The sequence below is a fragment of the Crocuta crocuta genome, unplaced genomic scaffold (assembly GCF_008692635.1).
Source record: "Crocuta crocuta isolate KB4526 unplaced genomic scaffold, BGI_CrCroc_1.0 scaffold330, whole genome shotgun sequence".
Taxonomy (NCBI): Eukaryota; Metazoa; Chordata; class Mammalia; order Carnivora; family Hyaenidae; genus Crocuta; species Crocuta crocuta.
Genome location: NW_027530521.1, coordinates 5,065 through 24,752, shown reverse-complemented (window position 1 = coordinate 24,752; position 19,688 = coordinate 5,065). Strand labels below are relative to the sequence as shown.

The following is a 19,688-nucleotide window of genomic DNA, read 5'->3' as shown; positions in this document are numbered from 1 at the left end:
AGAAAAGAATCACCAGTGCTGCAGAGTGGAGGGAGCCCTGATCAGGGAGAGAGGAGAGAGGAGAGGGGAGAGGGGAGAGGGGAGGGAGGAGGGAGGAGGGAGGAGGGAGGAAGGAGAAAAGAGAGAGAGAGAAAAGAGAGAGAGAACAGAGTGTAAGACACTGCACAAGAAAAACAGTTTCCTAAAATCATTGTTGGGGAAAATAAGAGGGATTGTTTATCAGAAGTTTTCCCAAGCAGCAGAGCTCAAAGTTTTAGAAGTCTGTGCCATTGCTGAGGTAGAGCCTGGTGGGCATATAGGTGCCCCAGTGGGTAAGGAGGGCAGAGGCCCAGGAGTACACATCAGGGTCTGAGGATCCCCTGGGTCACACTGGGAGAGAGAGTTCCCCTTCTTAGCATGTATTTGGGAGAGATGGCACTGCCCCTCCACGGACAAAGGAGCCAGTGGGCGCCACTGAGCTGCCCCGTTCATTGACTGAGATGCCTGCTGAAGGAGGCTGACCTAGATGCTGGCTTTTTTTCTGAGCTTTGCCATAAACTCCACGTCCTGCACCTTGGTGCGACTGCCCTTCTGGGACAGAAGATGTGATCCTTTTGCAGAGGAGCACTGCACAACTGGCTGGGTAGATAGCTCAGATAGAGGGTAAAGACAGGCATCTGAGGGAAGCCTGGGACAAATGAGAAGAGACTGCTCATCTGTCAGGTCTTCCTGTACAGCAGGGGTGTGATCTCCTCTCCCTCAGCACAGAGGGACTCCAGTGAGCAGCACAGTACCCACATTGGAGGCTAAGCCACTTACACCAGGCCCTGAAACCTGTGTCCTGCAGGTGCTTCTGAACTATGGCAAGTATGCCCGAGAGTCAGAGCAGTAGTAGGCCCTTCCCTGAGAAGACCAACCCCAACGCCTTGCGTGCACCAAGTTTACTGAGCATAGAGTGCTGCAAAACTTTAGCTCTAGGGGAAAGAAGTCTAGCCCGTTTTAACAAGCATACCAAAACACACCTAGTTAAAAGTCACCACTCAGTGGACACACCCAAACGTATGCCACTGCAGGCAAGAAGAAAGTCTTCAGAGGACTAACCTGAGGGAAAGAGCAGCCAAAGCACAACAGTAGAATGCACACAGCATACACTAGAAACACTTCCTGAAGTGCTGGACCCTTGACTGTACATGACCTATTCTTAATATAGCCATTACTCTCAGCAGCAGGAAACATAACAGGCTTTCCTAGCACACAGAAGACAGAGACATAGACAAAAATACCAAGATGGAGGACTCCATCCTAAAAGAAAGAACAAGAAGAGGTCACAGCCAGGGATCTAATCAAAACAGATATAATAATAAATGCCTGATCCAGAATTTAAAACAGCAATCATAAAGTTACTAGCTGGGCTTAAGTAAAACATAGAAGACACCAGGAAAACCCTTACCACAGAGCTAAAAGTCTTAAAACTAGTCATGCTGATATTAACAAGAGCTATAACCGAGATGCAGAACCAACTAGCGAGAATGACCACGAGAATGGAAGAAGCAGATGAATGAGTTAGTGATATAGAATATAGAATTATGGGGAAAAATGAAGCTGAAAAGAAAGGGGAAGAAAAATGTTGGATCATTAACACAGACTTAGAAAACTCACTGACTTGGGGCACCTGGGTGGCTCATTTGGTTAAGTGTTGGACTTCAGCTCAGTCACAATCTCACGGTTTGTGGGTTCAAGCCCTGCGTTAGGCTCTGTGCTGACAGCCAGCTCAGAGCCTGGAACCTGTTTCAGATTCTGTATCTCCCTCTCTCTCTGACCCTTCCCTGCTGACACTGTCTCTCTCTCTCTCTCTCTCTCTCTGTCTCTCAGAAATAAATAAAACATTAAAAAATATAAAAAAAAGAAAACTCAGTGACTCCATAAATCATAAAAATGTTAGGAGTCTCCAAAGAAGAGAGGAAAAAGGCACAGAAGGTTTATATGAGAAAATTATAGATGAAAACTTACCTAATCTGGGGAAGAAAACAGACATCCAAATCCAGGAGGCACAGAGAACTCCCATCAAGATCAACAAAAGCAGGCCAATATCAAGACCTATTGTAGTAAAATTTGCAAAATACAAAGATAAGGAAAGAATCCTGAAAGCAGCAAGGCTAAAAAATCCCTAACCTCCAAGGGAAGACAAATAAAGTTAGCAGCAGCTCTCTACAGAAATTTGGCAGGACAGCAGTGAGTGGGATGATATATTCAACATACTGAATGGGAAACATGCAACGAAGAATACTTTATCCAGCAAGGCTCTCACTCAGAATAGAAAGAGAGCCAAAGAGTCGCCCAGACAACCAAAAACTAAAGGAGTTTGTGACCACTAAGCCAGCCCTGCAGGAAAAATTAAAGGAGACCCTTTGAGTGGGAGAGAAAGATCAATAACACCAAAGACTAGAAAGAAACAGAGAAAATATCCAGAAACACTAATATTACAGGTAATACAATGGTACTAAGTTCATATCTATCAAAAATCACTCTAAATGGAAATGGACTAAATGTTCCAATCAAAAGACATAGGGTATCAGAATGGATTAAAAAAAAAATTTACGTGTTGCCTATGAAGGTGCATTTTAGACCTACACACACCAGCATATTGAAAGTGAGGGGATGGAGGACAATTTATTATGCTGATGCACATCAAAAGAAAACCAGGACAGCCTTACTTATATCAGACAAACTAGATTTTAAGTCCAAGATTGTAACAAGAGATGAAGAAGGGCACTTTTTCAAGATAAAGGGAACTATCTGACAAGAACTACAATTGTAAATATTTATGCCCCCAACTTGAAAAAGATAAATATACAAAAAACTTAAAAACATATATAAAGAGATTCATTGATAGTAAAACAAATAGAGTAAGGGACTTTAACACCCCACTGATAGTAATGGACAGATTATCTAAGCAGAAAATCAATAAGGAAACAATGGCTTTGAGTGACACACTGGACCAGATGGACATAACAGATACATTTCGAATGTTTCATAATAAAGCAGAAGAATACACATTGTCTTTTTTCAAGTGTAAATGGAACATTCTCCAGAATAGATCACATACTGGTTCACAAATCAGACCTCAACAAGTACAAAAAACTTGAGATCCTACCATGCATATTTTCAGGCCACAATGAAATGAAACCTGAAGTCAACCAAAAGACAGAATTTGGAAAGACCTCAAATACATGGACGTTAAAGACATCCTAGTAAAGAAAGAATGGGTTAACCAGGAAATTAAGTAAAAAAAAAAAAAAAGGAAGAAAATGAAAATGAAAACATGATAGTTCAAAACTGTTAGGATGCAATGAGAGTGATCAAAAGAGGGAAGTACATAGCAATACAGGCCTATATCAAGATGCAAGAAAAGAAACAGCAAATAAAGCCTAAGGCCAGCAGAAGTAGGGAAATAATAAAGATTAGAGTAGAAATAAATGATATAGTAACAACAAAAACAACAACAACAAAACCTTCAGTAGAACAGATCAATGGCAACAAGAGTTGGTTCTTTGAAAGAATTAACAAAATTAATAAGCCACTAGCCAGGCTTCCAAAAGAAAAGAGAAAGTACCCCCCCAGAAATAAAATCATGAATGAAAGTGGAGATCTCACAACCAACACTGCAGAAATATAAATAATTATATAAGAATATTATGAAAAATCATATGTCAACAAATTGGGCAATCTGAAGGAAAAAGATAAATTTCTAGAAACATATGAACTACCAAAACTGAAACTCAAAGAAATAGAAAATTTGAACAAGCCCACAACCAGCAAAGAAATGGAAGCAGTAATGAAAAGTATCTTCCAACAAATAATGTCCAGGGCTAGGTAGCTTGCCTGAAAAATTCTTCCAGACATTAAAAAAAAAATTTTTTTTTAATGTTTGATCATTGCTGAAAGACAGAGACAAAGTGCAAACAGGGGTGGGACAGAGGGAGAGGGAGACACAGAATCTGAAGCAGGCTTCAGGCCCTGAGCTGTCAGCACAGAGCCTGATGCAGGGCTTGAACACATGAACCCCGAGATCATGACCTGAACTGAAGTCAGACGCTTACCCAGCTGAGATACACAGCGCCCTCTACCAGACATTTAAAGAAGTTTACATCTATTCTCAAACTTCCAAAAAAGAGAAATGGGAACAAAACTTCCAAACTCATTTTATGACGCCAGCATTACCTTGAATCCAAAACCAGATAAAGACCCCACTAAAAAAGAGAATTCTAGGCCAATTCTGATGAACATGGATGCAAAAATTCTCAACAAGCAAATAGAAACCAACAGTATATTAGATGAATTATTCACTCCAATCAAGTGGGATTTATTCCTAGGCTACAAGGGTGGTTTGCAAATCAATGGATGTAACATAACATATTAATAAAAGAAAGGATACGAACAATATGATCCTGTCAATAGATGCAGAAAAAAAAACATTTGACAAAATATAGCATCCATTCTTGATAAAAACCCTCAATAATGTAGGGATAGATGGAACATACCTCAAAATAAAGGCCATAAACAATAGACCCATAGCTTATATCATCCTCAGTGGGGAAAAACTGAGAGCCTCTACAAGGGATGAACATGGGATGAACAAGGGATTTCCACCCTCAACACTGTTATTTACATAGTAATCAAAGTCCTAGCTCAGCAATCAGATAACAAAAAAGAAATAAAAGGCATCCAAATTGGCAAGGAAGAAGTCAAGCATTCACTATACCAGATGACATGATACTCCATATAAACCTGAAAGACTCCACTAAACAACCGCTAGAACTGATACACAAATTCAGCAAAGTTGCAGAATACAAAAATCAATGTGATACACAAATTCAGCAAAGTTGCAGGATACAAAAATCAATGTATAGAAATCTGTTGCTTTTCTATTTATCAATAATGAAGCAAAAGAAAGAGAGAAATTAAGGAATCTATCCCATTTACAATTGCACCAAAAACTGTGTTACCTAGGAATCAATCTAACCAAAGAGGAGAGTGTTGTCTACTCTGAAAATTATAAAATACTGATGAAAGAAATTGAAGAGGACACAAGTAAATGCAAAAACATTTCCATGCTCATGGATTGGAAGAAGAAATACTGTTAAAAATATGCTACCCAAAACAATCTACAGATTTAATGCAATCCCTATCAAGTGCCACCAGCATTTTTCACAAAGCTAGTACAAACAATCCTAAAATTTGTGTGGAACCACAAACGACACCAAATAGTCAAAGCTATATTGAGAATGAAAAGCAAGGCTGGAGGCATCACAATTCCAGACTTCAAGTTGTATTACAAAGCTGTAGTGATCAAGACAATATGGTACTGGCTCAAAAAAAGATATGTAGATCAATGGAACAGAATAGAAAACCCAGAAATGGACCCACAACTATATGGTCAACTCATCTTCAACAAAGCAAATTGAAAATGGAAAAAATAGAAAAATTCTCTTCAACAGAGTGTTGGGAAAACTGAACAACAACATTCAGAAGGATGAAATTGGACAACTTTCTTACACCATGCATAAAAATAAATTCAAAATGGATGAAAGACCTAAATATGAGACAGGAAACCATCAAAATCTGCAGAACACAGGCAGGAACCTCTTTGACCTTGGCCATACCATGTCTCCTTACTAAACATGTCACTGATGGCAAGGGAAACAAAAGCAAAATGAACTATTGGGACTTCACCAAGATAAAAAGTTTCTACACAGCAAAAGAAACCATCAACAAAACTAAAATCTAAAGAATAGGAGAAAATATCTGCAAATGACATATCTGATAAAGGGTTAGTATGTGAAATATATAAGGAAACTATCAACCTCAACATCCCCCAAACAAATAATCCAGTTAAGAAATGGGGACTAAGACATGATTTACATTTCTCCAAAGAAGACTTCTAGATGGCTAACAGATACTCAACATCACATGAGATATCACTTCACACGTGTCAGAATGGGTAAAATTAACAACACAAGAGATAGCAGATGTTGGTAAGGATGCAGAAATATACTGTTGATGGGAATGCAAACTGGTGCAGCCACTCTGGGAAACAGCATCAAGGTTTCTCAAAAAATTAAAATCAGAACTATCCTATCACCCAGGAATAACATTACTAGGTATTTACCCGAAGGATCCAAAAATACAGATGCAAATGGGCACATGCATCCCAACATTTATAGAAGCATTATCAACAATAGCCAAATTATGGAAAGAGCCCAAATATCCAGCTACTGATGAACAGATAAAGAAGATTGATATATAAAATGGAATATTATAAAAATAGTAAAATCTTCCCATTTGCAACAATGTGTGTGTACTATGCTAAGTGAAATAAGTCAGAGAAAGACAATACCATATGGTTTCACTGAAGTGGAATTTAAGAAGCAAAACAGGTGAACATAGGGGAAGGGAAAAAAAAGTAAGGGAGGCAAACCATCAGGAACTCTTAACTATAGAGAACAGACTGAGTGCTGCTGTTGGGGAGGTGGTTGGGGAGTGGACTAAATGGTGATGGGCATAAAGGAGGACATTTGTGATGAGCACTGGGTGTTGAATGTAAATGATGAATCACTAAATTCTACACTTGAAACTAACATTACCTTATATGTTTACTAGAATTTAAATAAACTCTTAAATAAATACATAAATAAATGATAATTAAAGAAATAAGAAAGCTGAATTTACATAAGGAAAACAGTCCACTGAGGAAGGAACAAATTAAGATAAAATAAAATACCTTATTTATCATATAAAATAAATAAGTTTTAACTTCCAAGAACTTGCAAACATAATATAGAATTCTCACATAGCTTTCACCAATAGCACAATAAATTATATGCTCAGTAAACATACTAAAATATAAGATAAAGATCATTTACTAGAATGAAATTTAGCAAGCCCTCTTATTAGGGAGGCAAACCATATGAGACTCTTCAATACAGAGAACAAAGGGGTAGGTGGGTGGGGGGACAGGTTAAATGGGTGACGGGCATTAAAGAGGGCACTTTTCTGGATGAACATTGGATGCTCTTTTTAAAAAAATTTTTCTTGATGTTTTTATTTATTTTTGAGAGAGAGATAGAGACAGTGTGAGCAGGGGAGGGTCAGAGAGAGAGGGAGACACAGAATGCAAAGATAGGCTCCAGGCTCTGAGCTAGTTGTCAGCACAGAGCCTGACGTGGGTCTTGAACCCACGAACTAAGATCATGACCTGAGCCGAAGCTGGATGCTCAACCGACTGAACCACCCAGGCTCCCCAAACATTGGATGTTCTATGTAAGATATGAATCATTGGGTTCTACTCCTGAAGTGAAGATTACACTGTGTTTAAACTAACCTGAATTTTTAAAAAATCTCAAAAAATTTGGTGTGGAAGGAATGTAACCCAATATAATAAAGGCCATATATGACAGATCCACAGCTAATATAACCCTCAAGAGTGAAGGTTGAAAGCTTTCCTGCTACCATTAGGCACAACATGAGAGTGCCCACACTTACTACTCCTTTTCAAAAGGGGACTGAAATAAAAATTCCTGTATAACTTTTAGCATTTTCTACATATAAGTCATGCCATGAGTTAAGTGAGAACAAATTGCTTAATTTTGCTACCTGTAACAGTTTTTCTGATGGTAGCCACTTTCTATCCTGTGGAAGAAAAGCCTTCCTTGGTCACCTTCTCCATAGTAGAATTCTCCCTGCATACCCTGTTTGCTGTCTTATTGGCACTGATGAAGACTATAATTACTAAGTTGTTCCCCTATATACTGCCTCCCTCTATCATGAGAATATAAGGTCCATGGAGGAAGGAGTATTTGCATAATTTTTTTCCCTATTTCATAAATTGCTGCATTCTCACTCACAGCATGGTTCCTGGCAGTAAGTAAGAGCTCCAAATAATAATAATAATAAAAAGTAATTGAATAAAGAGTTATTATGTTGAAATCTACAAAAAATAAAATGTCAAATCATACTTCAAGGCAGCATAAATTGAGTATTAATAAAAGGGAAGAAAAACTTGCTATGGGGAGCAGAGAAATACATGAAAAATTAATCTTCCCTAAAACAAAATAACTGGGCTGAAATTCTTGACTGGCAGTGGTCTTACAATGGTTCTAAAGTTATTTTTTTGTTAATGTCACGTCTTTCTGACATAATTATGTGATTTGGCCTAATAGTATCTTTATATAGATATTTTTGAAGATTTTTGTGAAAATTCCCAGTGAATTTAATTAAGCAAGAATCAGTCTTGGACATTTTCCAGTTGTAGGACTTAATGAGGAATGTGGTTAGAAGGATAAAATGTCCAGTAATGTTTGCCTGTAAGGGGGAGACAATGCTCTTAACAACTGATACACATTTTTTAGGAGGTTTCTGTTAGGCTTAAAACATTACCCAAGGAAAAGCCCAAGGACGTCTTTTAAAATATCAAGTCAGCTAATCTGATGAAACCAACACTATAGAATCAGGATGGCTAAGCCATTGAATGGTATTTTTCTATTTAGAAATTAGAGGGAAAGAAGTTACTTGAGAAAAATCTCCCTGGGAACTGGCTGGTTGCTATTTTTCTTGTGTAAGGATAGGAGTTTCTTGTCTTTGGTAAATTATCCTAATGTGATAAATTTTGTCTTTCTGTGTGGAACATGGAATTCCTAGGAAGTCATCTACAGTGCAAATGAAAGCAACCTTCTGAATAACCAGGAGAAACTATGGAAAAAATGGATAGGCAGTCAAATGAAACAAAATATGTCCTTAAGCAATAATGCAGCTTTTTGCCCTTTCTTGTTAAAGTGGATGACAGAAGAAATCCAGGTTGCTGGGAATAAGTCAAATGTGTTTCTTCAGATTGTGGACATCACTTTATAAGGTAAGACTGACAGTAAATCGTGGGAACCAGCCTTTGCAATTGTGTGACTCTCTTTATTATGTAAAAGTGAGATCATTTTGAGAGAAAGAAAACTTTGATTCCAACTCTAGTTTTTTCACTTAAAAATGGTTGACGTTGGGAAAATTAATTAGATGTTCTGAGCCTCGATTTGTTCAACTGTGAATGAGGATTATAATTCCTGTTACTGTAAAATGGACTGTGATTCCTTAAGTTGTAAGTGTGTGATTAGAATCCACCGTAGGCATTGTGAGCAGTAAAGTGATAGATCAGAATCAGATTTTAAAAGGATCATTTTTAAGCTGTATTAGGAGAACAAATTGATGGAGACCAGAATGAAAGGGAGGGACAGGGTAGAAGGTAATGCAGTGGGCCAGGGGAGGTAGGGAGGGAAGGGAAATGATCATATTTGTGACATATTTTAAAAGGGATTAATATCATTTGTTAAAGGTATTAATATGTGACATGACTGCAAGAAAGGCAAGAAGGACACTGATTATTTCTTGTCTGAGCAATGATGGGGAAGGTGGTACCATTTAATGATGTGGAAAACACCTATGTTTATTGTGCAAAATTAAAAATTTAGTTTTATAAGGCCTGAATTGATATCCAATGAAGATTTCTGAAGTTGGAGATGTTGCATATTTAACAATTAAGGGAGAGACACAATAGTGGATGCTTCCCCATTTTTTGGTCAGGGAAAGGAGGCATCTCCAACCAAAGACCCTAAGAAAGAGGTCTCAGCGAGGGAAGAGACAACCCAGGGCAGTGACCTTCTATTCCTAATTAGATTCACTCACTTTGAATATGTCAGTTGCCTTAATTGGGTCTCAAGTATTTCACTTTTGGGACTTTAGAAACTGTGAACCTTTCTGTGGAATTCCCTTGCTCTCTTCTCTTGATCTTCCACTTTTCCTTTAAAACTCAGCTGAAGCATTGCTTCCTTTGGGAAGCTTCTTTGATTCCTGTTTGGTAGATATATTCCTATCCTGGGACCTTCACATTGTGTGAGTATTTTATAATGGCACCTTTTATATTGGTGATTATTATGTATGATATCACCGAGTGTAGGAAACCATGGCTTAGTCAACTTGAAATCCTAGTGTCTATGACACATGTCACACATGTGACACAAACAGGTACTCCTTCTACATGCTTTTAATCGAATGAATCAATAATCTTATAATGCATGTACCCCTCTTATTTTGTAGATCAGCTGCTTCTAATATAAGAAGTCAGCTCTTCTGCAGACTGGATGGAGCCAAGAAACAATGTAACCTACTTTGTCCTCCTGGGCCTCACACAGGATGGAAAGAAACAGAAGGTCCTTTTTATTATATTCTTGCTCTTCTATATTTTGACTGTGGTGGGCAACCTCCTCATTTTGGTGACTGTAACTGTCAGTAAGACACTGGGCTCACGCATGTACTTGTTTCTTGCCAACTTATCTTTTATGGATGTCATTTATTCTTCTTCTATTTCTCCCAGATTGATTTCAGATTTGATATTTGGAGAAAATACCATATCGTTTCAACATTGTATGATCCAGCTATTTACAGAGCATCTTTTTGGTGGAACAGAGATCTTTCTTCTGCTGATGATGGCCTATGACCGCTATGTGGCCATCTGTAAGCCCTTGCATTATTTGGTTATTATGAGGCAAAGGGTGTGTGTTGTGCTGCTGGTAGTGTCTTGGGTTGGAGGTTTTCTGCATTCAGTAATTCAGGTTAGCACGATTTATAGTCTCCCATTTTGTGGTCCCAATGTCATTGATCATTATTTCTGTGACATGTACCCCTTACTGAAACTGGTCTGTACTGACACGTATGTCATTGGGCTGTTAGTGGTGGCCAATGGAGGGATGATCTGCACAATTGTGTTTGTGCTCTTGCTCATCTCTTATGGTGTCATCTTGCACTCTCTGAAGAACCTTAGTCCAGAAGGGAGGCGGAAAGCCCTCCAGACCTGTGGTTCCCACATCACCGTGGTGGTCTTCTTCTTTGTTCCATGTATTTTCATGTACGCGAGACCTGCTAAGACCTTCCCCATTGACAAATCATTGAGTGTGTTTTATACGGTCATAACCCCCATGCTGAACCCCCTGATCTACACTCTGAGAAATTCTGAGATGACAGATGCTATGAAGAAGCTGTGGAGGAAAAATGTCACATCAAGTAGTAAATGAACGTATCATCTACCGTGAAGAGAATTATTTGACATTGGCCCCCATTTTCCAAGAATGTGGAAGACTTCTTAAAATGATTCTGACTGTCTTTTGTCAATGAACTGGATGATTGTGCTTTCATAACAGTTTCTCTTCCTGGTCCATAATCCCTTGTGGATCAATTCATTTAGAAAAAGTTTAATTCCTTGTAAAAGGAGTCAACAACAGGTAATGAATTAATGAGGAAATTTTATATGATTACACTAATTTTTTATCAATTTATGTTTTTTCCTGGTACTTAGTATTATTTTTTTAGATTCCTATCATTTAAGGTAATTCTTTTTATTTTACTATTTATAATATTTAATGATGTATAGACTGTCTTGTTCAGTAAGTTTCTGTTGCCCTCTATGCAAAATACTTTGTGTCGCACTTTTGTTTTTATAACAAAAATTGAAGTGCAATGGATAATAATAAATAGTAAAAGAGTAAGCCTTACATAATGGGATAAAATATGAATAAATTACCTACTCATCTCTTAACACAGTCTCTAGTCCTCTTTTCCAGAAGCATTCACTTAATCTGTTTCTTAAGATTTCTGAGGTAATAACCTTTACACATGCATTTGTATTCAAGTATATGCATGTGAATTTTTCTCTGCATTTAAATTTTAGTATACAACTTTTTTATTAAATAAACTTTTAAGTTTAGGATAGTTTTATTTATTTATGATTTTTTTAATTGAAAAACTGTTGCCATACAATATTGTCCTAGTTTCTGGTACATAACATAGTGACTTAACAATCATATACATTAAGAAATGCTCGTATCATGATATGTGTAACTTTTATTTGTTACCATTAAAAGTTGCTGTAATGTACTCACTGTGTTCCCTATGCTGTACTTTTCTTCTTGTGACATAACTGAAACTTTGTACCTTTCGTTCCTTTCACCCATTTTACCTATCCCTCCAACCTCCTCAGCCCTGGCAGACGCCACGTTTTTCTCTGTAGGATGAATCCTTTTCTGGTTTTATCCATTTGTTCTTTTTTACTTCCACATATAAGAAAAATCATTCGCAACATCTTGAAGATATTGCATACCAGTCCATAGAGATCTCTTAGTTTTTCTTGTACTCCATATACATATACATATAAATGTATATAAAATAAATGTATCCGTCTCTATTCATGTTATTAGTAACCTTTTTCTATGACAAAGAATTTTACGATAATTACATGCTTGTGAATAGGTATAAGTATGAGTTCCTAGGAGTAGAATTGCTGACACATGTATTTGAAACAATGGTCAGATAGTTTAATGTTGTTATTCATAGTTATCACCAAACTGCCAACCTAGAGATTGTACTAATAGCTACACTAATGCTCACAGTCTGTGAGAGTACGTCAGTCCACATTCTCAACCACCTGTACCTGATATATATTTATGGCATAAACAATCCAATTAAATTGCAATATTTTTGAGTTTATTCACATGTTGAATATGATTTGTATTTCTTTTTCTGTGAATTATCTATTCATGCTTTTACCTATTTATTCAATCATTGATCTTTTCCATGCATATTTTTATGATTTATTACATTCTAAAGAAATGATCCTTTTAGTATTGTGTATGTAACTATTATCTTTCTGTCTTGTATGTGTTTTTATATTTTGTATACTATATAGAATGCTTTTGGTTTACGAATTTTTTTTCATTTAATGTTTAAATTTTTTTATAGGGAAATCACATACGTTCTTAGGAGAAAGGTCTCTTAAAGTTCTTTCCTCTTTGGTTTTTAATTAAAAAGAAGTTTTTACTTTTCCCCCTTTTATAAAAAATAAAGTTTAGTTAATATACAGTGCATTATTGGTTTCAGAAGTAGAATTCAGTGATTCCTCACTTACATACAGCACTCAGTATTCATCACAAGTCTCTCCTTATTACCCTCCCCCATGTAGACCATCTCCCACCTGCCTGCCTTTATCAACCCATAGTTTTTTTTCTCTATCATTAAGAGTCTCATATGGTTTGTTTTCCTCAGTTCTCTTCCCCCTCCACCCCGCCCCAACCCTTCTCATATGGTCATCTGTTTGGTTTCTTAAATTTCATGTATGAGTGAAATCATATGGTATTTATCTTCCTCTGATTGACTTATTTAGCTTAGCATAAGACATTCTAGATCCATCCACGTCATTTAAGTGGCAGGATTTCATTTGTTTTGATGGCTGAGTAATACTCCATTGTATATATATACCACATCTTTATCCATTCATCATTTGATGGACATTTGGACTCTCCTCCATAGTTTGGCTATTGTTGATAATGCTGCTATAGCATTGGGATGCATGTACCCCCTTGAATCTGTATTTTTGTATCCTGTGGGTAAATACCTAAGACTAATTTACTTGGTCATAGGGTAGTTCTATTTTTGGTTTCTTGAGGAACCTCCATACTTTTCTCCAGAATGAGTGTACCAATTTGCATTCCCACCAACAGTGTAAAAGGACTCTCCTTTCTCTACATCCTTGTTAACACCTGGTGTTTCTTGGGTTGTTAACTTTAGCCATTCTGACAAGTATGAGGTGATATCTCATTGTGGTTTCAGTTTGTATTTCCCTGATGACAAATGATGTTGAGCATCTTTTTGTGTGTCTGTTAGCCATCTGGATGTTTTCTTTGGAAAAATGTCTATTCATGTCTTCTGCCCATTTCTTAACTGGGTTATTTATTTTTTGGGTGTTGAGTTTGAGAAGTTCTTTATAGATTTTGGATACCAACCCTTTATCAGATATGTCACTTGCAAATATCTTCTTCCATCCTGTAGGTTGCCCTTAGTTTTGTTTATTGGTTTCCTTCCCTGTACATATTTTTAATTTGATAAAGTCCCAATCGTTCATGTTTGCTTTTATTTTCTTGCCTTCAATGACATGTGTAGGAACAAGTTGTTGTGGCCGAGGTCAAACAGGATGTTGCCTTGTTCTCCTCTAGGATTTTGATGGTTTTCTGTCTCACATTTAGGTCTTTCACCCATTTCAAATTTAGTTTTGTGTATGATGTAAGAAAGTGGTCCAACTTCATTCTTCTGTATATTGCTGTCCCAATACCATTTGTTGAAGACACCGCCCTTTTCCCATTGAATATTCTTTCCTGCTTTGTCAAAAACTAGTTGACCATATAGTTGTGGGTACATTTCTGGGTTTTCTATTCTGTTTCATTGATCTATGTGTCTATTTTTGTGCCAGTACCATACTGTCTTGAAGACTATAGCTTTGTAATATAGCTCGAAATCCGGAATCGTGATGCCACCAGCTTTGTTTTTCTCCTTCAGAATTGTTTTGACTACTTGGGGTCTTTTGTGGTTCCATAAAACTTTTAGGATTGTTTGTTCTAGCTCTGTAAAAATGCTGGTGTTACTTTGATAGGGATTGCACAAATTTGTGTAGATTGTTTTGTGTAGTACAGACATTTTAACAATGTTTGTTCTTCCAATCCATAACGATGGAATGCTTTTCCATTTTTTGTGTCCTCTTCAATTTCTTTCATCAGTGTTCTATAGTTTTCAGAGTATAGATCTTTTTAAAAATGTTTATTTATTTTGAGAAAGAGAGAGATAGAGAGAGTAAATGCTGGGGAGGGGCAGAGAAAGAGAATCCCAAGCAGGCTCCATGTTGTTAGTGCAGAGCACGACAGAGTTCTTGGTCCCACAAACTATTTGATGATGATTGAAGCCAAAGTCGAGTCAGATGCTTAACCAATAGAGCCACCCAGGTGCGCCAGAGTATAGATAGCTCTTTCACCTCTTTACTTGGAGTTATTCATACGTATATTGTTTTTGGTACAAATGCAGATGGCACTGATTCCTTGACTTCCTTTTCTGCTGCTTCATTATTGGTGTAGAGAAATGCAACAGATTTCTGCATGTTGATTCTTTATCCTGTGGCTTTGCTGAATTCATGTATTCTAGCAGTTTTTTGGTGCAGTCTTTTGGGTTTTCTGCATAGAAAAGCTATGTAGAAAATAGTGTTGTCTGCACATAATGAAATTTTGACGTCTTCCTTCCTTGCTGATTGGATACCTTTTTGTTGTTGTTGTTGTTGCTGTTATTGTCTGATTGCTGAGGCTAATTTTTATGTTAAATGCTAATGTTGAGAGTGGATATTCTTGTTGTATTCTTGACCATAGGGGAAAGGCTCTAAGTTTTTCCCCATTGAGGATGATGTTAGCTGTGGGTCTTTCATATATGGCCTTTATGATGTTCCATCAATCCCTACATTTTTTTATTTCTTCTTTAAATTCCGGGTTAACCATTCATTCTTTAGTAAGAATGTCTCTAACCTCCATGTATTTGAGGGCTTACCAAATTTTTCTTGTTTTTGCCTTCTAATTTCATACTGTCCTTTGCTCATTTTTTAAATCATCATGGTGTTTTTTGTGTGTTAATGAGATGTAGAAATTTGTTGTGTATTCCGGATATTAACACCTTATCAACTCTATCATTGTTGATGATAACTAGTCTGTTATCAGGCAAATATTGTCTGTTATTTGTGGGATGTCTTTTCTCTCCGTTGAGAGTAACCTTTGATGTACAAGATTTCTTAAATCTGATAAACTAATTTACACACTTTTCTTTTCTTGCCTGTAGTTTTAGTGTTGTACCCGAGAAATCATTGTCAAATCCAAAGTTAAGAATTTTTTTTTTCAGGTTTTCTTCTAAGAGTTTCATAGTTCTATCTGGTAGTTGAGGTCTTTGATCCATTTTGAGGATCAATTTTTGTATATGGTGTACATGAAGGGTTCCGGTTCATTCCTTTGCATGTGGCTATACAGTTCCACAGCACCATTTTTTGAACCACCTCTCCTTTCCCCATGAATGTTCTTGTTGCCCATTGAAAAGCATTTGAACACATATGCAAAGGTTTCTCTCTGGGCTCTGTATTTTATTCCATTGTTATTTCCATCTTTATGCCAATATCACACTGGTTTTATTTGGTTACTGTAGCTTTGTACTAAGTCTTAGAACCAGGAAGTCCTCCAACTGTTTGTTTGTTTCCCAAGGTTGTTTTGGCTGCTTGTATTGCATTGAGTTTCCACCAGAATCTTAGGATGTATTTATCTCTTTCACCAAAAAATATATCTTTTGGATTTTTATAGAGATTGCATTGAATCTGTAGATTACTTTAGGTAGCATTGGCATCTTAATAAAATGAACTATATCAGTTCATGAAAGCCTTCTATTTATTTGTGTCTTCAAAATATCTTTCAGCAACATTTTTCAGTTTTCAGTATGAAGCCTTTTATTTCTTTGTTTAAGTTCATTCTTGAGTATTTTGTTCTTTTTGATTGTGTATCGAAAGGAATTGTGTTCGTAATCCTCTCTGGGTTACTCATTGGTAGCACAGATATTCATTATCATTCATGATTAAATAAGCCTCTCAACAAATTGGATATAGAAAAAAGGTACCTGGGGGCACTTGGGTGGCTCAGTCCATTGTCAGACTCTTGATCTTCGTTTAGGTCATGATCTCACAGTTTGTGGGTTCCAGCCCCACGTCGCTGTGCACTGACAGCATGGAGCCTGTTTGGGATTCTGTCTCTCCCTCATTCTTCCCCTCATTCCCCTCTGTTTCTCTCAAAATAAATAGATAAACTTAAAAAAAAAAGAGAAGGAATGTATCTTAACATAATTAAGGCCATATATGGACAATCCACAGGCAACTTCACACTCAACAAGAAAAGGTTGTAAGTTTTCCCACTACAATCAAGAGGATCAGAGTGCCCACGCTCACCCTTCCTTTTCAAAATAGCACTGGAATAAAAATCCCTGCGAACTTTTTAGCATTTCTCCTTATAGGTCATGCCATCAGTGACGTGAGAACAAATTGCTTATAATGTTTACTTAATTTTCCTGCTTATAACAATTTTCTGATGGTAACCATTTTCTATCCTGTGACTCTCAGCTTAAGCATCACCTTTGAAGAAAGGCCTTTCTTGATGACTCTCTCCATAGTAGAATTCTCCATGAGTTACACTGTCCCCTTATTTACTTCTGACTCTGAGACTGTAAGGTACAAGCAAGAAGGATGTTTTGTATAATTCTTCCCCATATTTCATTAATTGCTGTGTCCTCACAGCATGGTTCCTAGCAATAAATAGGAGCTCTAAATTTAAAAAAAAACACTAATTGAATAAATAGTTAATATGTCTAAATCTGTGAATAAATATCTACAACATCTAACCACACTTTGAGGCAGCATAAGTTGAGTATTAATGGAAAGAAAAACTTGTTATGGGAAGTGGAGAAATACATGAAAAATTAATCTTTCCTAAAACAAACTGATTGGGTTGAAATTTTATTCTTGATTGGCAGTAGTCTTACAATGGTTGTAAGGCTATTTTTTTGTTTGTTTGTTTATGTCACATCTTTCTGACCCTAATTATGTGATTTGGCCTAATAGTATCTTTATATAGGTATTTTTAAAGTTTTTGTGGAAATTCCCAGTGAATTTAATTAAACAAGAATGAGTGTTGGCAGCTTTCCAATTCTAGGACTTAATGAGGAGTGTGGTTAGAAGGGGTAAAATGTCCAGTGATGTTTCCCTCTATGCTCTTAGCAACTGATACACATATTTTAGGAGGGTTCTGTTAGGCTTAAAGCATTTCCTAAGGAAAAGCTCAAGGACATCTCTTAAAATATCAGGTCAGCTAACATGACCAAACCAACACTATAGAATGAGGAAGACTAAGCTGTTGAATGGTATTTTTCTATTTAGAAATTAGAGGGAAAGAAGTTGCTTGAGAAAAAATGGAAAATGGCTGGTTGCTGTATTTCTTGTGTAAGGATAGGAGTTTCTTGTCTTTCTGATGTCTTATCCTAATGTGATAAATTTTTGTTTTCTCTGTGGACCATGGAATTCCTAGGAAGTGATCTAAAATCCAAAAGCAACCTTCTGAATAACCAGGAGACTCTATGGAGAAAATGGATACATAGTCAAATGAAATAAAATATGTCCTCAAGCAATAATGCAGCTTTTCGCCCTCTCTTGTCAAACTCAATGACGGAAGAAATCCAGGTTGTTGATAATGAGTACAAATGTTCCTTCAGATTGTAGACTTGTTTTCACAGGTTAAGACTAAAAGTAAATCATGGGAACCAGCCTTTCCAATTGTGTGGCTCTCTCTATTATGTAAAAGTGAGATCACTTTTAGATAAAGCAAACTTTGATTCCAATTCTGGTTTAATCATTTAAAAATGGTTGATTTTGGGGAAATTATTTAGATGATCTGAGCCTCAGTTTGTTTAACTCTGAAATGGGAATTATAGCTCATCTTACTGATGATGCACATAAGAACTGTGATTCATTAAGTTGTGAGTGTGTGATTGGAATCCACTGTATGCATTGTGAGCAGTGGAGTGATAGATCAGAATCAGATTTTAAAAGGATCATTTGGGCTGCATGAGGAAACATACTGATAGAGGCCAGAATAAAAGGGATGGACACGGCAGGAGACCAGCGGAGTGGGCCAGAAGAAGTGGGGAGGGAAGGGAAATGATCAAATTTGTGATATATTTTAAAGGGTATTAGTAGCATTTGTTAAAGGTATCAATATGTGACAGGAGAATAAGAAAGACATAAAGACACTGTAATATTTCTTTTTTTTTTTAATGTTTTATTTATTTCGAGAGAGAGAGAGACAGCGTGAGCAGGGGAGGGTCACAGAGAGAGGGAGTCACAGATTGAAACAGGCTCCAGGCTCTGAGCCGGCAGTCAGCACAGAGCCGATGCGGGGCTCGAACCCACGAACCGCGATATCATGACCTAAGCGAAAGTCGGACGCTTAACCGACTAAGCCACACAGGCGCCCCGACACTGTAATATTTCTTGTCTGAGTATTGACATTTAATGAATTCTGGGACACTAGATTTATGGTGAAAAATTAAAAATATAGTTTTATAAGTACAAAATTGACATCCTATTGGAGATCTCCAGAGTTAGAGATATTGCATATGTGAAGTCTAAAAATTAAGGGGAGACCTAAGAGTGGAATGCTTTCACGTTTATTGGTCAGGAAAAGGGGGAATATCTAACCAAAGACCCTAAGAGGAAAGAGACACTCCAGGGCAGTGACCTTCCATTCCTGATTTGATCCACTCACTCTGAATATGTCAGTTACCTTACATGGTTCTCAAGTGTTTCACTATTGTGACTTTATAAACTGTGAAGCTTTTCATGGAATTCCTTTGCCCTCTTTTCTGTCCTTCCACTTTTCTTTTAGATAACTCAGCTAAAGCATTGCTTCCTCTGGGATGTCTTCATTGATTGCTCTTTGATTGATATATTCCTACTCTGTGGCCATTGGATTTTATGACTATTTCTTTAATGTCACTTATTACATTGGCGATCATTATGTATGCTCTTTCAGAGTGTAGGAAACCATGGGTAATTCAACTTGGAAATCATAGCATCTATGAAATACTCCACACAAACAGATAGTCTTCTACTTTTTTAAAATTGATGAAGCAATGAAAGATTAATCTCATTATGTATTTAAAAGTTTCCTTCCTTGTTTTCTAGGAAACCTACATTGAATATGTGAATCAGATTCTATACAGACTGG

At 36.9% G+C, this 19,688-nt stretch overlaps 1 protein-coding gene across 1 annotated transcript; it reads left to right on the top strand.

Moving 5' to 3' along the window:
• Positions 1-10,160: 10,160 nt before the first annotated feature.
• On the top strand, positions 10,161-11,090 carry LOC144234204 (olfactory receptor 4A47-like). Its single transcript, XM_077767482.1, has one exon. The coding sequence runs from the start codon at positions 10,161-10,163 to the stop codon at positions 11,088-11,090; it is 930 nt and encodes a 309-aa protein (XP_077623608.1).
• Positions 11,091-19,688: the final 8,598 nt, after the last annotated feature.